At 49.8% G+C, this 23,660-nt stretch overlaps 1 protein-coding gene across 26 annotated transcripts in view; it reads left to right on the top strand.

Moving 5' to 3' along the window:
* The window catches only part of Zmynd8 (zinc finger MYND-type containing 8), a 105,692-nt gene that overhangs the window by 34,195 nt on the left and 47,837 nt on the right, over window positions 1–23,660 (top strand). For 18 of the 26 annotated variants that reach the window (XM_047535220.1, XM_047535241.1, XM_047535256.1 and 15 more), the window contains 7 exons: window positions 6,431–6,649; window positions 9,424–9,537; window positions 11,897–11,989; window positions 13,480–13,567; window positions 16,029–16,084; window positions 18,671–18,748; window positions 20,312–20,427. In XM_047535220.1, the coding sequence (XP_047391176.1) occupies window positions 6,431–6,649; window positions 9,424–9,537; window positions 11,897–11,989; window positions 13,480–13,567; window positions 16,029–16,084; window positions 18,671–18,748; window positions 20,312–20,427 (764 nt within the window). The remainder of the gene's footprint in view (window positions 1–6,430; window positions 6,650–9,423; window positions 9,538–11,896; window positions 11,990–13,479; window positions 13,568–16,028; window positions 16,085–18,670; window positions 18,749–20,311; window positions 20,428–23,660) is intronic. The other 8 variants (XM_047535252.1, XM_047535253.1, XM_047535261.1 and 5 more) reach the window with 2 other exon arrangements.

Raw genomic sequence — 23,660 nt, forward strand, 5'->3', positions numbered from 1 at the left:
TGTTCAGGCGTTCCGGTAGCACATAAGCCTCAGGCCCCCTCTTGTGTCTGTGAGTTGGTGTCCCCCCATTTGGACCAACAGCCTCAGAGAGTTAGCCAGTGTGCAGGGCTGCGTCACCCCAGGGCTTGACGCAGGGCGGGAGCTCACGCATGCCGAGAGCCTTCAGCCGTGGGCCACAGCAGGCCAGGGGCAAGGACACCGGGCCCCAGCCTGCCCGGGTTTCCCGTCTTCTCCAGTGTTCGCAGAGGAGGGAAGTGCTCCATTTGGACCCAGGGCTCCGTCCAGTCCGTGGTGTCTGGGAGACTCACTGTGTGGTCACCTTGGTTGCTTATCTTTGGCTTCAATCATGTCATAAAATAGGGGTTTGGACTAGAACATCATAAGGTTGATTGCACGTTTGCTTTTCTGATCTGAAATTCCAGGGCACGAAGGCCAGGAGACTTTGATTGGCAAGGGTGGAAAACCTTAACTGCAAAGGGGAGACGCTCCTGACCTTTGACCCTGTAATTCCCAACAGCATATAAAGCCGGCAGGACGGCCGATATTCTTCACATGCCGTCGCTGTCTTCCTCATAGGGAACTTAAAAGACACGGCGCAGGGTACTTACCTTCTCCTTCCCTCCCCTTCCCCAAGCGCTGTGCTTGACCAATGTGTCATGATTCCTGTCGGCCACCAACCTCTGAGGACCTTAAGATTTCAAAGAAAAGCTTGCATTTCAGGTCCTTATGAACACTCAGAGTCTTAGTCTTTTTAATTTGTTGTGACAAAGCACCATGGACTGGGTCACTTATCAATAGCCGGGTTTCACTTCTGGAGGCCGGGTGTCTGAGATCAGGCGCCATCTTGGTTGTGTTTGGTGAGGGCCTTCTTCCAGGCTGCAGGCTGCTGGCTTCTCGCTGTGTCTTCATGAAGTAGAAGGGGTGAGGGTCTCTCTGTCCCCCTTGATAGAGCACTAAGCCCATTCATGACCTAATTAGTGCCCAGAGGCCCCGCCTTCCCATACCAACATGGGAATTTTGAGGGAGACACACCCATTTAGACTGTAGCACTCAGCAGAATCCAGCAACAGCCAGAGCTGGGCAGAACCTGGTGGACACCGGGCCAGTGCCGGCCTGTGGCCGCACTCCCCACCCCTCCCTGCCGTGTCACAGGGAGTCAGCTCTGCTCAACCCTCTGCCTCTGGTCTGGGAGAGGGATGAACAGTTTTCTGACTTTTGGCTTATGTCAAGGTTCTTTACCTCTTTCTTCTTTTTTTCTTCCTTTTTTTTTTCTTTTTCCTGTGTTCCAGTATTCTGGAAAGAAAGCCATTCAGGCCTTATAGGAAAAAAAAAAAAAAAAAAAACCCACACATTTCCATTTTTGATGGAGACCATTTATATAAATCAAGAGGTGTGAGTTGAGTTCATTGACCTTTTTGTCCAATTTCACATATTGGGAATTCAGAACTTTTAGAGGGAGGCTTTCTTCTTTTTTTCCTTCCCTTTTTCTTTTTGTGGTGGTACTTATCAAACCCCAGGCCTCCTGCATACTAAACATTTGTTCTACTATTGAGGTGTAACCCCAGGGGGAATTGAAAAAAATAATAATCATTTTTCTGGTACTGGGGATTGGGCCCAGGGTTGCCACACCCCAGCCTTTTGAAATATTTTATTTGGAGACAGGGACTCACAAAGTTGCTTAGAGCCTCACTAAATTCCTGAGGCTGGCTTTGAACTTGTGATCCTCCTGCCTCAGCCTCCCAAGCCTCAGGGATTACAGGTGTGCTGCGGCACACCCAGCCCCAAGGGAAGTTTAAGAAGAGCTTTAAAACACTTTTTATTTGGGGCTAAGGATGTAACTCAGTGGTAGAGAAATTGCCTGCCATATAGGAGGCCCTGGGTTCCCTCCCCACCACCAAAAAAGAAAATAAGATAGAAAAACCTCAACCCACAAAAACACAAACCAGCCCGTCTCACGCAAGTCCTTGCTTGGACTGGGCAGTGTGTTAGCTGCTGAGACGTTTGTCGGGGCCCCCACGGTTGGCATGGGCTCTGCCCTTCCCCTCCATCCCACTCGCTAACAGGTGGATGCAGTTTTCCTCACTCCAGGGTTTGGTTGTTCCAGGGCTGTGTGGCACTTGCATACTTTGTAGTCAGCACCCACGCGTTGACCAAATGCAGGACAAAAGCTGGTATCCAGCTGCTGTCACTCATCTGTGCTCCCCGAGTGCCCTCTGTAGGAGTTCGAGTCTGTGGCCTCCCCATCCACCACACCATGGCCTGGCGCACAGTCAGAGCACCTAATCTCTGGTTGATGTAGGCTAGGTGTTGACAACGACAGCCTATGGGCCAGGAACTTGTTTTTATAAATAAAGTTTTAGAAATAACTTTATAAATAAAGTTTTATCGGCACACTGCTACATTCCATTTGTGCATTGTGTGTGGTTTTGCACCACAGGACCAGAATCAAATACTTGCAGTAGAGACCGATTTTTTACCATTCCCGTGGAACCCTTTGTAGAAAGTGTTGGCCCGCTCTTGGCATGCACTGAGAAGTGAATGGATGGGTCTTTCCCACTCGTCTGGTTATGCCAGGCTGTGGAAGGGCAGGAGAATAGAACATTCTCTCTCACAACCTATAATTATCCCATGGTAACACAGGTAGTAACCTGTCTGCCTTGCTATCAGGCTGCTTCCCGTAGGGGAGGAAAATCATAACTCATTTTGCCTGAAATGATTTGCTTTTCCTTTTAAAAATGTTCCATGTTTGTTATCGGATTATTTTTATGGAGCAGGTAACACTTACCAGCAGCAGATAAGGAAAGTATCTGATTGACAAGGAGATTAACCAGGTGGCTGCTTCTCAGCACCCCAGGCTGCTCCAGGAATCTGGAGAGGGGAGCAGCCTGGCTGCCCTGATCCCCTAGGGACAGCCACCCAGGGTGGTGGGGCGTGAGAGAAACTTAGTGCTGAAGGATCAATAACCTGGCTTCTGCTCAGTCCCCAGCACCAAGAAAACAAAAAAACAAGACCAAAAAGAACAAAAAGACCCGGCTTGTATTTGACAGTGGACCTGGTTGAAAGATTAGCTGCCATATTGAATCCTTCCAGTTTTACTTGGAACTGAACAACTCTTCTTGTATTATTATCATCATTATTGTTTGGTACTGGGAATTGAACCATGGGTATTTAGCCACTGAGCTAGATCCCCAGCCCTTTTTATGTTTTATTTTGAGACAGGGTCTCACTAAGTTGCTTAGGGCCTCGTTAAGTTGCTGACCTGACTTTGAACTCGATTGTCCTGCCTTAGCTTCCCCGAGCCACAGGGATTGCAGGCCAGCACCACAATGCCTGGTCCAAACTTTTTTTTTTTCTTTGTTACCAGGGATTGAATTTAGGGGCCCTTGACCACTGAGCCACATCCCCAGCCCTATTTTGTACTTTATTTAGAGGCAGGGTCTCACTGAGTTGCTTAGCGCCTCGCTAAGTTGCTAAGACTGGCTTTGAACTCATGATCCTCCAGTTTCAGCCTCCCCAGCCACTGGGATTATAGGTATTCACCACTGCGCCCAGTCCCTACCCTTTAAAAAACAATTTTGGCCGCCTGGTGTCTGCGCATGGGGCATGTCCTGCCGCATGCTGGGACAGGTCGGTGCGGAGAGCCCCTTGCCCTGGGAAACCACCTCTCGCCTGTCACGCAACGCATGTTTGTGGGGAACCTGGCACTAAACCACTGGTAGATGACCTGCTTCTGGGTCGGGGTTTTGTAGGTAGCAGAGTAGCTTCCTTGGTGCGATCTATTGAAAGTCAGCCCTTGACCAAAGGGTTTATAAGAAAAAGCATGAACAATAGACAAAACAAAAAACAAAAAACAACAAAAAAAAAGAGAAAAAAATCATATTTTTTGAGATGGGTCTCGCTAAGTTCTGAGGCTGGTCTCATACTCAGTCCTCCTGCCTCAGCCTCCCTAATTGCTGCATTGCTGGAGCACACCACCTTGCCCAGGTGTACTCTCATTAAAAGGGAGTTGGGCATCGCAAATGTGACTTATCTTACAAACCCATACCAGCACCTCAGGAGACCCCACTCGGGGTGGAAACGGCTCCATCTGCTTGATAGGTACAACTTGCCTCTTCTCCTCCCCGATCCTCCCGAGGACCCCGCCACCCATTTTCCCAGCAGACACAGACCTTCTATACCAGTGGTTTCAACCCGGGGCACTTTTGCCCTCCAGGGAATGTGTGGCAATGCCTGGAGACACGGTTGTCACCATTTTATGTGTGCGTGTCCTGGCATCTGCCAGGGACGCAGCCGCACAGCCTGGGGAGCACAGGAAGCCCCCCCGCAGTCTGCTGACCCCACCCGCCGCTCGCGCGGATGGAGAACCTGCGCCAGGCGCTGTTCGCCCCCTCCCGTGAGGTTTCCAGCCGTCTTCCTACTTCTCAGGGTTTTTTCCCTTCCAACATTTTGCAGTAAGTAACGTTCCCGAGCTTGTCGTCGGGGGGAAGTCCCCACACCATCAGAATCCCCCCAGCGAGTGCTGTCTCGAGTGGAGCCCGGGGACCAGAGCCTGCAGGGAGCCCAGGCGTGAGTCCTTGCCCTGCGCTCAGAGGTGGGCGGAGTCTGGAAAGGGAAATCATACCGGGCTGAAGAATTCTGCATTCACTCTTAGAAGCAGCCTTTTCCCGGGGGGGACTGGGAGCAGGGAGGGCCAGCGAGGCTGATCAACAACGACCTGCCTAATGAGCTCTGTGAGGCTCTGGGTTAAGGAGGGGTAGAAACAGCAGGCAGTGTGACAACATTAGACCTCAAGAAGAAGCCAGGGACAAGACGCGGGGTGCCCGCAGTGTCAGCGTGCTGGAGGTCCTCGCCCTTGGAGGAAGGAAAGCAGGCTGGGGCGTAGCTCGGTCGGCATGCCTAGCGCTGGGGCCCTGGTCCTGATCCTCACCGCTGCACAAGAGCACCCGCAGCAAACCCCACGATCCCCCAGAGTGATGGAAAAGTTTTAGACATGAGCAGTCAAGACTGATGTGGCTGAGAAATAACAGGATTTTCAGTCAGAGAACTATTAGAACTGTTTATACATGAGGTCAGTATTAAAAATGTAACTTTTTTATGTACCAACAATAAACATTACAAATAGAAAATGTAATGGAAAATGATTCTTATCCATAATATCAAACAACTAATGTATGAAATCTTTCTGGAGGAAAACCATGATAGGAAAAAAAAAAAAAAAACTTGTTATACAGCGATATTTATTGAAAGGTAGGTAATAGGGATATGACTGTTTATTTATTTATTGGTGTTACTGGGCATTGCATCCAGGGGTGTTTTATCCCTGAATCACATCCCTATCCCTTTTTATTTTTTATTATGAGACAGGGTCTCCCTGAGTTGCCCAGACTGGCCTCAAACTTGAGATCCTCCTGCCTCAGCCTCCTGGGTTGGGGTTATAGGCGTGTGCCAAGCCTTCTCCATCATACCGCTAGTTACCAGGCTGTTTGACGCTTTATCACAGTTTTTAAACAGATTCCATGGTAGAGTTCTAACGAGTTTCTTCTGAGTGATTTTATGCGTTTGGAGTATGGCTTTGCTGTATTCTAGAAAACCTCACTGGAGGAACATTTCTCCTGACGTTGTGGGATGGGAAGAGGCCTGGCGACCATGATTCTACCACCCATTTCCTTCCTGTGTTGTTTGTCATGAAGAGTGTGGCTCCCTGGGAACTCCAGGGACCTAAAGTGTTCAAGATACGTTGCTTTAGGAAGGCTCTCGTTGGTTCAAGAGTACTTTGTGCATTGGGGGGCGGCTCTGAAAATGGAAGATCATTTTTTGGTAACTCAAATCCAATTGCTGAGATCTCCAAGTGCCTACGGGGTGAAGGATCCCAGGCCACATGACCACCCTCTGTTGGCTTTGTAAATGTGAACTTGAATACGTTGGGCTCTTTTTTTTTTTTTTTTTTTTTTTTTTTTATACGTTGGGCTCTTGACCTCGGTAGCAGCATTGGTAATGGTGGCTCTGTGTTAAATGCACACCTTATGGCCTCTCATCTAACACTGTATAATCCCATGAAGTTAGGTGCCCTCACCTTCAATTTACAGATGAGAAAACTGAGACCCAGCAGTGGGAGACATGTCCAAGGTCATGCGTCTGGTTAGCGGTAGTTAAAATTTGAACCCAGGTATGCGAGGGCCGCCTAGTGACTCTGAGATATTAGCGTTCAGTCTATGGCCTTTTAAAATGGGAGGGAGGGGAAAAAAAATCATAGCACGTAATGACCTGCTAATGTCCTGCGTAGTGGAGTAACTCCAGCTAGCGTGACTCTTTAGCAGATGTGTGAAATGCTGTAATTTTCTTGTGTTGTTGTTGATGTACTTGTTCAAATTCCTGTTGAGAATGCACATTTGTTTTGAAACCAAACCTGTCTTTCTTGCCTACATTTCAGTCAGAACTAAGACATGGTCCGTTTTACTATATGAAGCAGCCACTCACCACAGACCCTGTTGATGTTGTACCGCAGGATGGACGGAATGATTTCTACTGCTGGGTTTGTCACCGGGAAGGCCAAGTCCTTTGCTGTGAGCTCTGTCCCCGGGTTTATCACGCTAAGTGTCTGAGACTGACATCGGAACCAGAGGGGGACTGGTTTTGTCCTGAATGTGAGGTTAGTTCCCAACGAATGAATACATTACCTGCTTCGTTTCCTCTCTTTTCTCTTTCTTCCTTTGACTTATAAATTTTCGAATAATTCAGATAAAGGGAAAAGAGAAGTTTCTTCCCTGCCCCCTGCTCTATCCTGGCCACCCGCATTTTGGACCGGCACCTGTGCTGCTTGCCATCCTGCAACTCTTGGAGAAAAGATCACGTGGAATATTGTTTTTGGTTCTTCTTGAGTCTTTGATTCTCTTTGAGATCTGCAGCTCTCTTTGCTTCTTCTATAGTGAGCGTCTTACACGTTAACTTTTAAATCCTTAACAGTTCACCCAGTTGGAAAAGATCTGCCAGCCAGCTTCTCCCTTTCTTGGATGCATCCTGCTGCATCCTGGGACCAGCAGCAGCAGCTGACCTGGGGAGACCGGTTTTGGTCCTGTGCTCTGAGCGGTGACCTTCTGATTCATTCTTTCATGCAACAAGTGTTTCTCAAGGGGGATCCGCTAGTGCCCCCAAACAGGCACGGATCATATTCTTTTTAGCAGAAAAGAACAAAAATAAAAATAAAAGTTCCTAATAATGAGGTTGAAGAAAAGTCCAAATTGAAGATGGGGAGTAGGAAATTCAGGAGCTGCAGGGTGTCCCTGGAAGGCCCCTGAGGCTTGAGAAAGACTGGACGGAAGTGGGCCCTGCAGCCGTCTGGGGGCAACTTGCAGGTGGAGGGAGCAACCTGCGCAGGGTCCAGGGCAGGGTGAAGACAGCCCGGGCTACTCACTCCCTGTTAGGCCAGTTACTAGGACTTGCTTGGTTCTGAGGCGGCTTCTGTTCTTGGCAACTCCTGACAAGGATGCTTTCGAAGGCCAAAAAGAAGAGTGTCATCTAACTGTCATTTAGTGTAGTTGTCTCTTGGATTCCAAGGCATGTTGGCATGAGGTCTCAGATGAAGACGCTTTCTGGTGTGCAGTGGAGGGTCTGCCCGGGTGGCTTCTGCAGAAAAGAACGCAAGTGACAGGACGGTGCCTCTGGAACCACTTCTGTGCAGGGAAGGAGAACAGAAAATAGGTGGACAGAACGTGACCTGGCATCGGAGTGGTGACGGCGGGGGCTGGAAGGGTGCTGTTCCCGGGGGTGCTTTGCCCGTGGAGAGCCAGGTGGGCTGCGCTTGCCCGCCATGTCCGGAGCTGGATCTTGCTCGGCGGCATCAGCGTGAGACCTGGGCCTCCACCCGTTTCCTCTTGTCCCAGTTGTTTCATCAGGTTGCAGAACAGGTAGTGGCTTCGGTGGGCTGCTTCCTCTGCTGGGGACGCCTCTTTGGGAGGTGCCTGAAACAATGGGGGTTTGTTGTCATCACATGTGGGAAGAGCCCAGAGACAGGGCCAGCCCCAGCGGTCCCCCTCATCCTGGGACAGTGTGTCCCCCGCGAGGCCATCAGGTGGCTGCTTGGGGTTCCAGTGGCCTGTGTGGGCAGACAAAGTCCTCTAAGAGGAAAGCTCTTCTTGCATCTCTTATCAACAAGCAGAAGCATTTTATCCTAACTCTCTAGCCGATTTGCCCTGGCCTCAATGGTGAGCTTCAGATCCCTAGTTCCTGTGCGAAAGGAGCTTGAAAATGCTTGCTGTAGCACTTCCTGTGTTGTGGGAGCCAGGCAGTGTCAGCTGGAGGAAGGAGCAGGGGGTGGGAAGCAGTGAGGGACGGTTGGGCAGGTAACCCAAGTGTTCTCCTTGGGTGGAACCTGGCAACACACTGGAATTCAAAGAAGCAGGAGTTCTGCGTGCACGCTCCAGGGCTGACTCTCTTCCAGGGTCAGCCAGGAAGGCAGACTCCTGAACAACACAGTTCAGGCTGTAGTAGCCAAGCGGTTAGCTGTGTCGTCATGCACCCTTTCCAGCTTCCTAGTGACTCTTCAGTGGTCCTTGTCCTCAGCAGCCAGCCAGACACATCTGAGAGTTCCCAGAGATGTGAAGAATGGAAATAGTCCAAACTCATCGAAGAAGACTTCTCAGCTCTCTTTTCACAGATGGTTGAGCAGCATTTCATGACATGTGAAATCGGTGTTGCTGGCCAGTACACGGATCTTCTGAATCCCTGAGATATGCTGTCACATTCCCATGGCAGAATCCGCTTTCCATCATTTCTCTCTCTCCTCTTTGATGGGACTTTTCCTTATTTGACATCTCTTCCCGGTGGGAATAGACAAGTAGACTCTGCCCCTTTGGAAGTTTGCCCACAAATCCCAAGTGGGTTTACATCAGTGCTGATGGAGAACGAGGTCCTGTTTATTATCAATCCACTCCCACCTCCAGATTCTTCCTGCAGGGAGCCCTGTCTCTTGCCGTCTGCGATGTCATCGTTGAGATGGTGCTGGGCCCGTGTCCTGCACAGTAGCTCAGAGCCTCAAGAGGCTCAAGATGAGCAGCTGATGGCAGTTCATCTTGGGAGATCACCCTGAATGCATTGGTGACCTTCCCTTTCACATCCCTTGCTTGAGAACCAAGGTTGTGATAAGGACCCTTTTCCAGACTCCCATCTCCCCGTACCTTCCCCGGATCCTGTTGTCTCCCTGAGCTAGAAACACTTCCTTGTAATCAGTGGGTCTACCCACAGATCCAGTACATTATGGTCTAGGAGATCAGAGCCCTTGCCAAGGGAAACAACTAGTCTGTTTTAGATGGGAATCGCTTTTTATGTGTGTGTTTAAAAAAAAAAAAAATGTAGAAGGAGAATGAACCCCGGGGCTGGTGGTTTTCTTTTTTCTAACCGGATGTGTGTGTGATTTTTGACTCGTAGAAGATTACAGTAGCAGAGTGCATCGAGACCCAGAGCAAAGCCATGACAATGCTCACCATTGAACAGCTGTCCTACCTGCTCAAGTTTGCCATTCAGAAAATGAAACAGCCCGGGGTAAGAGGAAAGATCCGCCGATACAAGTGTACATGGAGCTAAGACTTTCGCTTAGTTCTGTTAGCGTCCTTCCGTTCCTCGCCGGCTTGCTTTTCAGATACCTGCCCCTGCTCTTGGGAGGTTCTTGTGTGTCCAAATTTTAAAATCTGTTTATTGAATATCAGGTACGTTGCCATTCAGTGAATTCTTTCTAGTGAGCTCTCTGTGTCCCAAAGGAGTTTAGTCAGGAGATAACATAGTAGACAGTCAGGGGGGACTTAAAATCCTGATTGGACAGTCAGTGGGGCTTGAAATCCTGATTGGACAGTCAGGGGGTGCTTAAAATCCTGATTGGTTGAGAAGTAAGAGTTCCCAGCCCATTGGCCAGGGAGGAGCTCCATGCTGCTTCCCCTGGCCTTGGTGGAATTCCCTTCCACTGAGAGTGGAGGGCATCCCAGTTGGTTTATAACTGAGGTCTGGCGATGGAATCTTGAAGTAAAATTCAACCTGGGAGATTTCCATAACGGGTGAGAATTTGGTTAGTTCTGTCAATTTTGAAGTGAATTTGGCCGTACAGCCTTTGCCTCTTTTGGAAACTGTACAAGAGGAAGACTGCCACACTTGGCTGGCGGGCTGTGCCCTCACTTGGCACCCCAACTGAGAGTGCCCGCCATGCCCTAGGTGTGTATATTTATCGTGATAGTTTTCAGGAAGATAGCAGAAGAATATCTTGTTTCAAAAATGTGAGAGGGACTGGGTTGTAACTCAGTGGCAGAGCACTTGCCTGGCATTTGTGAGGCACTGGGTTCCATCCTTTGCACCACATTAAAAAAAATAAAAACAAAACAAAGGCATGATGTCCATTTTGTACAACTACAAAATTTAGAAAGAAAATATGACAATTCAATGGACATATTATGACTTTTTTTTCCCCTGTACAGATTAAGAATGGGGTTCCTCCTTTCTGATTTGCCCCCAAAGTACCCTGTAGTTTTTGTGTCGTTCTTCATTTTGCTAATAAGTCAATGAATATGCAGACATGTAGTATCTTAGGGTTTTTAGTAATCCCTGTCGTTTTGATTCTTTAATAAAATAAAACTTTTGAGATATTCTGAAATTTATTATGATGAAATTTAAGACATGCCAATTAGATATTAAATTAGTTACCTGTTTATCCCTTTAATAAAATCTCAATCAATGGAAGCACAACTGCTAGTAGACTCAGTTTGGTTAAAAAATTCTTGGGCTGAGCCGGGGAGGTAGCTCAGCTGGTAGAGTGCTTGCCTTGCAAGCACAAGGCCCTGGGTTCAATCCCCAGCACTGCAAAAAAAAAAAATTCTTGGACTGGGGCTGGAGCTTGCCTAGTACAACCTAGTGCCTGGGTTCAATCCTTGGAACCATTAAAAAAAGAAAAATTTCTTTGTGATATTTTTTTACTGTGGAGTGATTTAATGCGACCATTTACAAAATGAATTGATGATGTAGATTTGTCAATTGTCGATTTATAAACCAAAGGGCAAATAGAAGAATGCTTTGTTTTCTCACGCTGAACTGTTGGATGTAAAGTCATTCATGGCAGAAAGTTGCCGATTTTGTGGAAATGCCCGTGCTGGGACTGGAACCCAGGGCCTGGCACACACGCCAGGCAAGTTCTCTTCCCCTGAGCCACACCCAGCCCTGAAGCATCTTTTTAATTTACAGTGGTCAAACTTTGATTCTGGATTAAAGTGAACACAGATGCAAAAGGAAACCTATTCAGATTCTTTGCATGGGTATAATTTGGGATTTAATTAAATCTTTCAGATTTTTAAAAAATTGCTAAGTAAATACCACCCAGCCACATGCTGCTCTGCATCTTGAGCTGATTCGAGTAGGGCTTAAGCAAATGGATGAAGGTGAAAATTTTTTGCAGTCCTTGTACTGAAGGCAATTTGACCTCGCAAAGGAGGGGTGAAATCTCGCTGTCTGCGTTTCCACCGTGTCAGAAACATCTTTTGGCACTCAAGGGACTTGATCTGGTGTGTCATCTTCAGGTGTAAACACATTTCACCTTCAAGTCAGTTTTGGTGATGGCTACCTCTAGGTCAGGACCAGCTCTGCAGCGACCCACGGTGTGTTGCAATTCTCAACCTTATTGGAAGAGGACAGAACCTGCTACCTGGGTGTATATTGAAAGCAAAGCAAATATCAGAACCCAAGCAAGTTCATGTGGGCCCTGGGTTGTCAATTCAGGCAGCATGAACGGTGGGCCAGGTGGAGCTGCCTCTGCCGTCCTCCGTGGGTCCCTCTAGAACTGAACCTTCCCTTCAGCTCTTGGAGCCCTGTGTTGGGTCGCTGGGTGGTCTTCCGAGCCTGTGCATGTGTCCCTTTTCTCTTACAGACAGATGCATTCCAGAAACCCGTTCCGTTGGAACAGCATCCCGACTACGCGGAATATATTTTCCATCCCATGGACCTTTGTACATTGGAAAAGGTTGGCCTCCGTCCCAGAGCCTCGCTGTTCCAGCCCACAGTTGTGGAGATGCCTAAGCATCCCCCTCACTTCCCATGTCCTATCTCAAGTTAGATTATTTCCCTGCCTTTTTCTGCTCTGGTTTTATTTGGAGAGAAGAACTCTCACTTTTCTTCTGTAACGTTCTTCCAAGGACTGCAGTTGGGGCATTGAGAGATCTACTCACGGCACGTCTGGGAGTGATTCCAGCTTTTACCTGAAAGAGTCATACTTCTAAGAATTAGTGATTTGATTGATTTGCGCCTTACTTCCTCTTCTCTTTCATGCGGAGGTGCTAATGAGAGCAGCAGGAAGGAAGAAGAGAAAATTTAAGTATCTGGGAAACCTCCAGATTAGCAATAAGGCTGTAGCTCCTTAGAATTGGCTTCTCAACCGATAAGGCTATTTCTTTAATGCCTGAAGGTGTTTTTAAAAGTCACATTAGCCAGGCGGTGGTGGTTGCACGCCTGTAATCCCAGCCGCTTGGGAGGCTGAGACAGGAGAATCACAAGTTCAAAGCCAGCCTCAGCAACTTAGCGAGGCGCTAAGCAACTCAGTGAGACCCTGTCTCTAAATAAAATACAAAGTAGGACTGGGGATGTGGCTCAGTGCTTGAGTGCCCCTAGTTCAATCTCTGGTAAAACCACCTCCATTCCCCCCCAAAAAAGTTTTTGCTAAAATTTCATGGTGAAAATTATACTCATAACATTTTAGATTGTGCACAGAATCATGGTGCTGATTTCAAACCATTAGCAGCTAAATATGGGTAATGAAAGGCATCCTTGAAGAGGATGCATTGCTGGGCTTTTTGGCGCATGCCTGTAATCCCAGTGACTTAGGAGGCTGAGGCGGCAGGATCGCAAGTTCAAATCCAGCCTCAGTAACTTAGTGAGTCTCAGACTCAAAAATGATGTAAAAAGTAAAAAGAACTGGATGCAGCTGAGTGGTAGAATGCCCTGGGTTCATTTCCTAGTGGCCCCACCATACTGCCATCGAGAAGTCCGTGAACGGTACATCCAGTCTGTTGGTGAAATCGCACGCGCCCTTCTGGTCTGGTGTGACTAAGAAGGCACTCAGAAAACACAGCCGGCAGCCCAGCTGCCCTCTGGGGAGCAGTTTCTTAACATTACGATACCTCAGTTTCCCCTTCGGTAAAGTGGGGTGATGATAAGTGCTTCCCTGAGTCTTCGTGAGGCTTATGTGAGGCCTATGACTCTATAATAAATACTAAACAAATACAGAAATCGTCCTCTTCTTGGAAAGAGCTGCTTAATAAATGACCACAGCATTACGAGAAGAAAATTCAAGTTCCCGTGATGAATTCGACGGGCGCATTTTTTCCTAGGGTAGAAATGAGTCAAAGAGCATTAATTACTTTGGCACTTGATGCTGAGAATATGCCATGAGGACGCAGGTGGTGCCCGGGCTCTGTGGACTCGCTGCTTATTGTGCTCCGTGGCTTTTCTTCCCAGAACGCTAAAAAGAAAATGTATGGCTGCACGGAGGCCTTCCTGGCTGACGCCAAGTGGATCTTGCACAACTGCATCATTTATAACGGGGGTGAGTGGCCCAGACGGTTCCCAGGAAAGGGCGTGCTGTGCCTGGCGCACATTCGCTGGCCCTCGGGAAGAATCAGGCTGCAGAGTCGAGCATCAGGGCTCCGGGGGAACGAGAGCGCTGCGTGTGGATGGGGTGGCACGTCGCGCGTGGTGAGGCCGCCACTCACTGTCGTTTCAAAACTCCTTACGTGAAGGGAAGTAGAAACGTACACAGTGAAACGCAGAGATGTCGTGTGCACATTCAGTGACTCCGACAGCTACGTGACCACGCACAACCCAAGGAAGGTCTAGCCCTCCGATTCCCACCTGCCCCTTTCTGCTCCGGCTCTGCCGTCCCTCACGCGGCCTAGAATCCCAGATACAGGGAGTTGGCGGTGCTGCGCTCCTTGTCTGGATGGCGCACCCTGCTGTTTGGGATTTGGCGCATCTATTGTTCAGTCAGTTTGTTCCTTTGTCATGGTGGTGTTTCTTCATGGCAGGCCACCGCGGATGTCACCTGGCTGGTACTGGTGCACCTTTGGGTTGTTTCTGTGTGTGACTTTCATGGATGGAGCCGCCATGGACTGTTTGTTTGTGCCCTGCGCCTGGGCAGGTGTGCTCGTTCCCCTTGGCGGAGGCCTCGGTGGTGCTGGGTCATCCAGGGGGTCTTCTTCAGCTTCATGAGCACCCTTGTCAAAGTGTGTTTGCACAGGGGTCGAGTCGGTGTGCGCCCCGGAGGCAGGTCCCACATCCTGGCCCCAGCCTGGTGGTGTCTGACTTTTTGACTGCCCTTTTGGCCGTTCTGGGGTGACGTGAAGTATTTTGTCTGTCACGCTGGTTTTGATTTGCCTTTTCCCGATGACTTAGGCATGGAGCCATCATTCCATGTACTTCATGGTAATGTATTTGCCAGTAAAACATCCCAGTCTTTGTTCATGTGGGAAGCTGGACTGTGTCTGTTTTTGTTGCTTATTGCAGGAGTTCTTCATGTTCTGGATTAAGTGTCAGCAGGTGTGTGTTTGTGGATTTGCTTTTTTTTTTTTTTTTGGGGGGGGTGCTGGGGATTTGAACCCAGGGCCTTGTGCTTACAAGGCAAGCACTCTACCAACTGAGCTATCTCCCCAGCCCATGTTTGTGGATTTAGAGGATGGAGCCTTGTGGCCAGGATAGAGGGGAATTTCCATCTTATTTCCCTCTGGGCCCCTTCCCTGAGGTGGCCTTCTGTCCGCCTTCTGGCTGGGTGGGTCTGTGTCCTGCCCACCTCGTGCCCCGGTCTGCAGGTCAGCTAGTGCTTGTGCTGGGTGCTGCCTGCTGCAGCGACTCCGCCCCTCCACCTCCTGGCTTTCCTTGTGCTTCATCTTCTGTCCTTCCCTGCCACCCCAGGCCCCGGGGTCCGCGGGTGGCTTTGTTCCAGCCTCTCATGGCCAGCCAGTAGAGAGCCGGGCCTGGTGGCATCCCACGCTTTCTGAGGGTGCTGTTTGAAATGACTTGATATCTGCACCCAGAGGGACTCCTCCAAGGGTGGACCTTCCTCTTGCATATGCGGGGCCAAGCGTAGACCCTTAGCCAGCGTTCTGTGAGCATGCGTGCTGCCCCATTAACGCCTCAGCGGCGGGGCAGGGAGAGGAGAGGCCCTGGACGGGGAGAACGTAAAGATTCTGTTCTCTCACAGAGAAGGGCCCGTCCCCGCATGAGTGAGTGAGTGAGTCAGGTGGAAGGCGAAGACCAGCACCAGCCCGGATGGCCAGTGGGGACGGTAGAGAACAGGGGACTCGTGGTTGTTTGGAGAGGCTGCTGTGGGCAGCTCCTGGGTTTGTTGGCTACAGGGTCATCAGACTGAATAAGTTCAAGGCAAGCCGGATATCTAGGTATTGTGTGTGTTTGTGTGTGTGTTAAATCTCTTTGTCAACAAATGTAAACCTTCCATATACCGTAAAGTTCAAAGAAAACGTGACTTTTCGACCGTCTCGTCCTCTGATTTAGTACAAAGGTGAGGATTTGGGTTAGACCTGGTCCCGTGCTCGCCTGGTTACTCAGTGTCTGGTGGGAGCAACCTGACCTTGGCTTATGAGCTAATTAGGCGATGTCCATCCCTGCTTCCCATTTGGCCTCTGGAGGACTCTTCGGAAGCCCCTGGCACAGCCACTTGGTGACGTCCGTGCCTCCTTCTTGGGTTGCTTGCCGGCTGGGATAATGGGGACAGTGAGGCTCCTCGCCAGGACTTTTGAGCCTGTGGAAGACCAAACCCTTTTCCAAATATGAATCCACGACCCGGGGAAAGCCACAGCAGTTGCTCAGTTTTGGAGATGACCTTGAGGGGTCAGAGACTGGTTGGTTTTGATGGGCGAGTCATTGGAACTGGTGTTCGGGACCAGAAACTGGTGGAGGAAAGCGAGTTAAAGGGTAGTCGGTGGACCTCTAATTGCAGGGGGGTGCGTCACAGTGTTTCTGGTAGAATTAATCCTTTTTTCTTATTCCCTTAGGAAATCACAAATTGACGCAAATAGCAAAAGTAGTCATCAAAATCTGTGAGCACGAGGTACGTGTTTCCCGCCGAGCTGTAGGTGCGTCCGGAGCGGGGTGCTGGGATCCGCAGCCACAGTGTCTGCTCGTGGGGGACCGTGGTGATTGTGGGTTTGGTTGAGGGGCAGACCTCCTCCCTTGAAGGAGGTAAAGGCAACAAAGAGGGGCAGCCATGGCGAACAGCTCCTTTCCCAGTGACCCGAGGGAGAAGACGCAGCGCTGTAGTTTGCTCCCTGAAGTCGTGGTCCCCGCTGGGCTCCTGAACTTTCCGGGTTGTAGCTAGAGCTCACCATTTCTGGCCCTGGCTGCACAGTCTGCGGCTTGGGGTCGGTCTCCTTTCTGTCCTCCTGAAGACGACGAGGTTTGGGTTCTGATGTACAGGGGAAGGTTTTGGAGGGTGTCCTAGCTGTCCAGGAGAGTCTGTCTGCCCGCAGAGCCCTGCAGTTTGGGTGGTAGGGTGCGGTGGACCTCTTGGGCTTGTGATCCCTGTAGAGGGACAAGATGGCAATCGGAGTGACCAGGGGAGGCGTTCTTTATGAGATCACCTGTGTACAGATAACACACTGAGACCCGTCCCTGTGCTTCCCTTCCTCCCTTCCTAAAGAGAACCTACCTGGCCGTCATCCATGTCTGCGTGTGTCTCCCTATCTACAGAGAGAGGAAGTGAGAGTTTTATAATCTGCTGTTTCACTTCAAGTTTGAGTATTTTCTATTTTCTGGGTAATTAAACCCACGGGAATAACTGAGTTTTTCATGGCTATGTAGTATCCACGGACATTTTTGAATAAGTCCTTCCAATCATTTAGGTGGAACCTGGTTTTTTCAGCATTTTACCTAAGGCGATGGTGCATATCATTGCCCCTCAGTCTTGGGGTGCCCCTTCTGCTTCTGATGGTTTGCTTTGCACAATTTTTGTATACACCGTTTCCAGGTCAGAGGCTGTGAACATGGCGAAGGCTTAGGTAGGTGTTTTCTGGTTGTCTTCCAGGAAAGCTGTGTACCTTGCACAGCAACTTGGAGTGGACTGGTCAGGTGGTGTCCCTCCAGAGTGGTCATTAGAAAGAGTGCCTCTCTCTGTGACTTCAGTCTGCATTTGTTGGATGACCAGTGGCGACGAACTGTTTTTGGCTGTGTGCCTTTGGGAGAGCCCAGAAGCAGAGGGGTGGGAGGAGAAGCTGCATCCCTCCATTCGTTCACTTCCGTCCTTGTTCACCTGTTCAGTCAGTTTTTTGGAGAATACGTGGGTGCCTGGCATGGCGATAGGCGATAAGGAACAACGTGGCTGCTGACCGTGGGAGGCAGGAGCGAACGGCTCACCTTGCCGAGGGGGAGCCTGCAGCCCGGTTGCCTGGGTTTACTTCCTGACCCAGCCACTTTGGTACTGTGACCCTTGGGCGGGTTACCTGACTTCTCTGGGCCTCATTTTCTCCTCCTAAAAAATGGTGATAACAAGAGTCCCCCCTCGCTGGGCGTTTTGAGCTGATGTGGCTAGAACACTGGGCAGGCCACTGCACTCTAAGTCTTTGACAGCTGTCAGCTTGTGTGGATTGCTATGTCATTTGTGTCATTTAGTTTTTTTTATGAACGCTGTGTGTTGGGTACTGATGGCAGCCTTTTTCTTCCGAGGAAGAGGGGAGGATCAGAGAAGAGGAGCGGCTTTTCCCAGTTCCTGAGCTAGTAAAGGGTGGAATGCGAAGTCAGACGGAGGAGCTTCCCGGCTGTGCACTGAGTCAGGAAGTTGCTCTAGAGATGTGTGCAGTCTTCACTGGGAAAGGGTGGTAAAGGAGCTGTCGGATCTTGGGATTGCCGTCACTGGATAGTGACAGGGCTAGGGACCGTGTTTCTAGAGAGGATAGCAGGGCAGCATGGTGTGTGGGGGCCCGAGCGGCCGGAAGGGCTTGGAGAGCAGAGCTGGTACCCGGTGAGCTCGGCCGCGTGGGCTGAGGCCAGGTTGCCCTTGGCCTTGCTGGGCCGCACCAGGCATTTAGGTTCCGTTGGTAGTTTCTCAGGTTGGCACGGCTGGCATGTGGGGGCAGGGAAGCCTTTGTTGAGGGAGCTGCCCTGCACATCCTAGGTTCCAGCAGCGTCCCCCGGTGTGACATTGAAAATGTCTCCAGACCTGGCCGAGTGTTCCCCGAGCGGGGGACCCAGTGCAGGGAGGTCTCTGGACGGGGGCTCTGGGTGCTGTGTGGGGATGCGTTGTCCTGGGAAGCCAGTGTGTCATTGGTCCAGAGTGCGAGAGCGGGGCCACATGGCTCTCTCTCCAAGGTGTTCCCTCTGCGGCCCAAATCACTGAAATCTCAAGCAGACTGGTGTGTGAGCCTGTAGTCCCAGCTCCTCAGGAGGCTGAGGTGGGAGGATCACTTGTGCCCAGGGATTCGGGGCCGGTCAGGGCAACACAGCGAGGACCCTACGGTAAACTAAATCAGCCAGCCAACCAACCAACCCGACCACCAAACAGAAAAGCCCCTGGACATCCAGATAAAAGCACAAACAGTTTAAAAATAAACAAAACAAAACAAAAAACCCATCAAGCATCTGTGAAGGCCTCCCAGATGCGAGGCTCCCGGTTGATGTCTTCTAATGTATTTTTGTTTTACAGATGAATGAAATTGAAGTATGTCCGGAATGTTATCTAGCTGCTTGCCAAAAACGAGATAACTGGTTTTGTGAGCCTTGTGTAAGTTGGATTTACTTTCCTTATTTCGTTTTCTGAACTCTACCTTTGATGGCTGAGCCTTCTCCAGGGGGATTAGGAGGTGAAACTTTGGATGAAGTTTTAATGTGCTTTTACTGATAAAATAACCCAGGTAGGAGAGGAATAATCCTCCTGGGCTGAATGTTCACGTGCTAGAACCAGTTAATCCGGGAAAACTGCAGAATGCAGAGTTGAAGGGAATTCGGCAGGAATGTGGGATGCGGGCGGTGGGGGAGTGCGGGATGCGGGTCACAGGCTGCGTGAAATAATGTGAGATTCACATGAATATCCACGAGTGTGTCATTTACAACTCATCTTGGGCTTGTTTCAAGAGGTTTACAAACACTTTCCTGGAATAATGTTAGAGACTCTTCAGTCCATGGTGGTTTTTTGTTTGTTTTTTTGTTTTTCTAATCAGCAAGTTCAACTTTTCATTGAACATGTGCCAAGAGCTTTAGTCAAAAAGACCAAAGCCTGTGCCATCTTTGGACTCCTCACCATCTTTGGACTCCTGGGATTCTTTGTTCCCACTTTCTTCTCTCAGCTGGGGTGGAGGGATGGAGAGAGATGGAGAGGGATGGTCTTCCTGCTGACCCGGCCACCTGCGGCTGCAGCGCCCCCACCAGCCTCAATTTGCAAATGCGGCTCCTGGTGTGGACATTGGCCAGGGGCCTCTGCAGACAATCCAGGCCAAAAAGTTCAACATTCACACCAACTGCTTCACTGAGGGCATCGATCTTATTTTATGTGACAGTCACCTTGTCCTCGTGAAGGACGAGGGCAGAGTAGATGCCAGCTCAGGGACAGAGGTCATGGCATGGGATGCCAGGTAAAGTCAGGTCTTCACCCCAGTGTGGCCTTATCGTCCTTGGAAGGACAGAGTACCCTGGTGGCAGCCATGGAAAGACCAAATCATGGTTCTTGCGGGGTCAGAAGACACCTTGGTTTTTTGCCATGGATCTGAGTTTCCAAGCTGGTGTTTAGTTTTTTCTCTATGGTGCTAGGGGTCAAAGCCACGGCCTTGTGCCCGCCCACTGGCATTTTGCAGAGAGAGGTGTGGGGGGAGGGAGGCGGGAGGGGCGTGACAGGGCAAGTGAGGCTGGGAATCCAAGTGTGCCTTACGTCCTTCAGGCCTTTGGAGATAAACACCTGGCTAGCCCAGGCCTTGGGGAGCCGCCTAAGGAACAAAGGCAGCCTCTGCCGGCCTTCTGTGCCCGCACAGGGTGTGTCCAGCCCACACTGGGCGTCGGGGCTCTGTGTTGCCCAGGGAGGTGACGGGTGCCTTGCTCATGGCTGTCCAGGTGACGGCGAGTCAGGACCGCAGCCTAGTTTTGTTGGCATTCGATTCTCACCACCCCCCATTTACGCCCCTTCCCAGTTCTGTCAGGTAGTGTGGCCACACCTCCTAGGGACTTCCACCTGGGCAGGCCCTGCTTGGAACTTCCTGCCGTCCGAGGTCCCTGCTCCCTGCTGCCTCACCCCCCAGCTGTGAAGTGTGTCTCGCTGCCCAAATGGGTACAAACTCTGATTTTGTTTTTCTTCTAGAGCAATCCACATCCTTTGGTCTGGGCAAAACTGAAGGGGTTTCCATTTTGGCCTGCAAAAGCCCTGAGGGATAAAGACGGGCAGGTCGATGCCCGTTTCTTTGGACAACACGACAGGTGGGAGTTAAAAACAGGCTTTGAACATGTAGCTTCACCCGAACCTTTGATACTGTCATTGGATAAGAAAAGAGGTGGAGGGTATGGCTATTATTTTTATTCTTATTACCATTTTTTAAAAGCACATTCTTCCTTTCATTGGTAGCTGGTGTGACTGTTATTTTGTTTATTGTCATGATACCAACCATTGATCTCGTAGTTGGAAATATTTTCCTGTGCTGTGTTATACCGATAATGTGTGGGCTTCCGTTTTTTTTCCAGGTATGTTAGAAAATAATCTTACTTGAGTGGTTTTGTTGATCTAACTGGCGCTGGAATGAGTTCCAGGGCTATTTTAAGTGCTGCCGTTCTTTTTATTTTTTATTTTTCCCGTAGTAAATTAAATCTCTGTGCAAATTGCTTTTCAAAATAATGCTTTCAGGGATCAGATGTATTTTCCCAGATTGCCAGTAAATGAATCTCTTATCATCATGCTGGGTAGTCCCCTCCTGTTCCCTTTTCTCCGTAGCTAACGTGGGAAATTACCAGGGGCTGCTGTTTTGACAGGTGTGAGCCTCCCCTCCCAGCCTCTGCCCTCCCCATTTCCTCCACACACTGAGAAGTGAATTATTTCAGCTAATAGTGGTTCCCTTGAGGGCAGAGCCCCTGTGCGCTTGAGAACAACAGGTAGACAGAGATGAGCCGGGTCCTCTCCTGGCAAGTGATGTGAGCAGGTTAAATGAGGCACGCTCTGAACCGCCCCCTCCCCAGCAGTATGGAGAGTGTGTAAGTACATAGGGGAGCCTGTTTAAGTACATAGGGGAGCCTGTTTAAATACGAGGAGCGCAAGTAAGAGCCCACACAGAAAATGCAGTTTATATTTTTAAATATTGCTCTCTTTGTAAAATTTTGCTTGAGGTCTTGCAGATCAAAGAACAGTGTGAATTCCAAAGTAATCCACTTCCTTATTAGGAATCCCAACAGTGCTTTGTCAGGAGACCAGATGGAAATTCGTTGATAGGGGACTGGGTTTGCTAGGAAGTATCATATTTGGATTTTAACGGCTCTTGTTGGAAATCTTCCTGAAATTCTTTTATGAAACCTTCATTCAAAGAAGTACACATTGGGTGCCCGCGAAGGCTGGTACTGGGTGCTGGGTGCTGGGGATGCAGGAGTGAGCAGGCAGGCAGACTTCCTGGCTGGGAAGATGGATCACACCCAGATGGTCAGGTGGGCTTGCCATCTAGATCAGGAGGTAGTGGTGGACCCGGTGCAAAACTTTGGGCACAGTGGCAGCCAGAGCAGCAGCTCAGGCAGGGAAGGGTTTGCACGGTGTGTGATTATAACAGGGTGCTGGAACACGGATCGCATGGGAAGGCAGGAGTTGGTTTTTGTATTTGAAGAGCTAGAAGAATCCACAGCAGGCTGTTTAGCCCACATCTTTATTAGACATGGTGAATGTGAGCTGTCTTGGTGACTTAGGGTTCTCATTTTATAGCACGGAGAGCGGTACCAGAATGTGGGTACTGGGGGCAGCAGTGCTTGCTTCATGCACTAAGTACTCCAGGACCTGAGTCAGTAATCCAGCTCCCTCTTCTGGGACCATCCCGCAGAGACCTCTTTGGTCCTTACCTGCCAGTCAGCCACTAAAAGTGACTTAGGTTGCAGGAAGGAGGAGCGTGGGCTCTGCTACCTTATGGACAGAGGCTGTTTCCGCAGAGCTTGCAGGTTCAGTCTGTGCTTCTAGATGGGTGCTTTCATGGAGCTGTTCAGTTAGTCTGTTTCCTAACCCCTCTTAGCGTCTCCAGCATCTTCTACCCCTGCAGAGCGACTCTGTTGCCCTGTTGGTTTTAATTTGGTGGGAGGAGCCTGAGGAGGGGGTTTGGTAAGGACAGCCCACAGTGCTGCAGTGGCAGAGCTTTGGAGTCCAGGACAGGGTCTGCCGGGAGGTGCTCCTCAGAGGGGTCCCTGCTCCTGGGAAGGTTCCTGCCTCCCAGAGAGTCAGGCACCGTGGGCAGGCTCCTGGACGCCTACTGGTGTGAGACCCCAAAGCATGGCTTCTGGAGGCCCACCGGAGGCCAACCCACTGTCCCCTGCCCAGGGAGCTCACGTGGGGGTGGTGGAGCCAATGCAGGAGCCAGGTGAACTGGGTCAGGATGGCCGAGTGAGAACTCAGCGCACAGGCTGCCGTCAGGCTGGTCAGTGCTGGAGAGGGCCTGGGCCTCTTGCTCGAATCCAGGCATGGTCTCGAGTCTCGTGCATGCCTTTTGTGTTTTAGAAGAATTTGCTCGTTTTTTTTTTTTTTTTTTTTTTTTTTAATTTTTTATTTTAGTTTTTTACCATAGACCCACACAAGCAAATCTTAAGTTAGAAATTTAGGATCTGAGTTGGGAGTAGGTGTTGCACACCTGCCACACCAGCTACCTGGGGCTGAAGCTGGAGGCTGTCTTGAACCCAGGAGTTTGAGGTCAGCCTGGTAAAATATCAGCATCTGTCTAAAAAAGAAAACTAGATGACAACAAAAAATTAGGAACTATTTTATTACACACTTGCTGAATTTTTTAGAGCTGACAATTGAGTACTGCCTGGGCACTAGGCACTCTTTTGTTTTCTTTTTCTTTTGTTTTAGGGGTGAGTATTTTATTTTATTTTATTTTTTTGGTACCGGGGATTGAACTCAGGGGCATTCGACCACTGAACCACATCCCCAGCCCTATTTTTTAATTTTTTTAGAGACAGGGTCTTGCTGAGTTGCTTAGCGCCTTCCTAAATTGCTGAGGCAGCTTTGAACTCAGGAGCCTCTGGCCTTAGCCTCCCGAGCCACTGGAATTACAGGCCTGCACCACCATGCCCTGTGTATGTTTTTGTTTTGTTTCTTTGGAACCCGGGATTGAACTCAGGGGCACTTGACTACAGAGCCACATCCCCCACCTGTTTTATATTTTTATTTTAGAGACGGTTTCACTGAGTTGCTGAGTTCCTTGCTAAGTTGCTGAGGCTGGCTTTGAACTCCTGCCTCGGCCTCCCGACTTGCTGGGATTATAGGCATGTGCCACTGCGCCCCGTATATGTTTTTGTTTTTGAAAGTTGCTGTTATCTGTTCTGCTGATAAGAACACTGAGGCCCGGAGAGGTTAGTGCCTTGCCAGGGGTGACTCAGCTAGAACCAGGAGAGTGTGGCTCTAGCACTCCGGCTCTTTGGGTGCTGCTGCGGGACCTCTCGTGACATGTCCTCTCCCAGAGACTTTATAGGTA

The sequence above is a fragment of the Sciurus carolinensis genome, chromosome 2 (assembly GCF_902686445.1).
Source record: "Sciurus carolinensis chromosome 2, mSciCar1.2, whole genome shotgun sequence".
Classification (NCBI taxonomy): domain Eukaryota; kingdom Metazoa; phylum Chordata; class Mammalia; order Rodentia; family Sciuridae; genus Sciurus; species Sciurus carolinensis.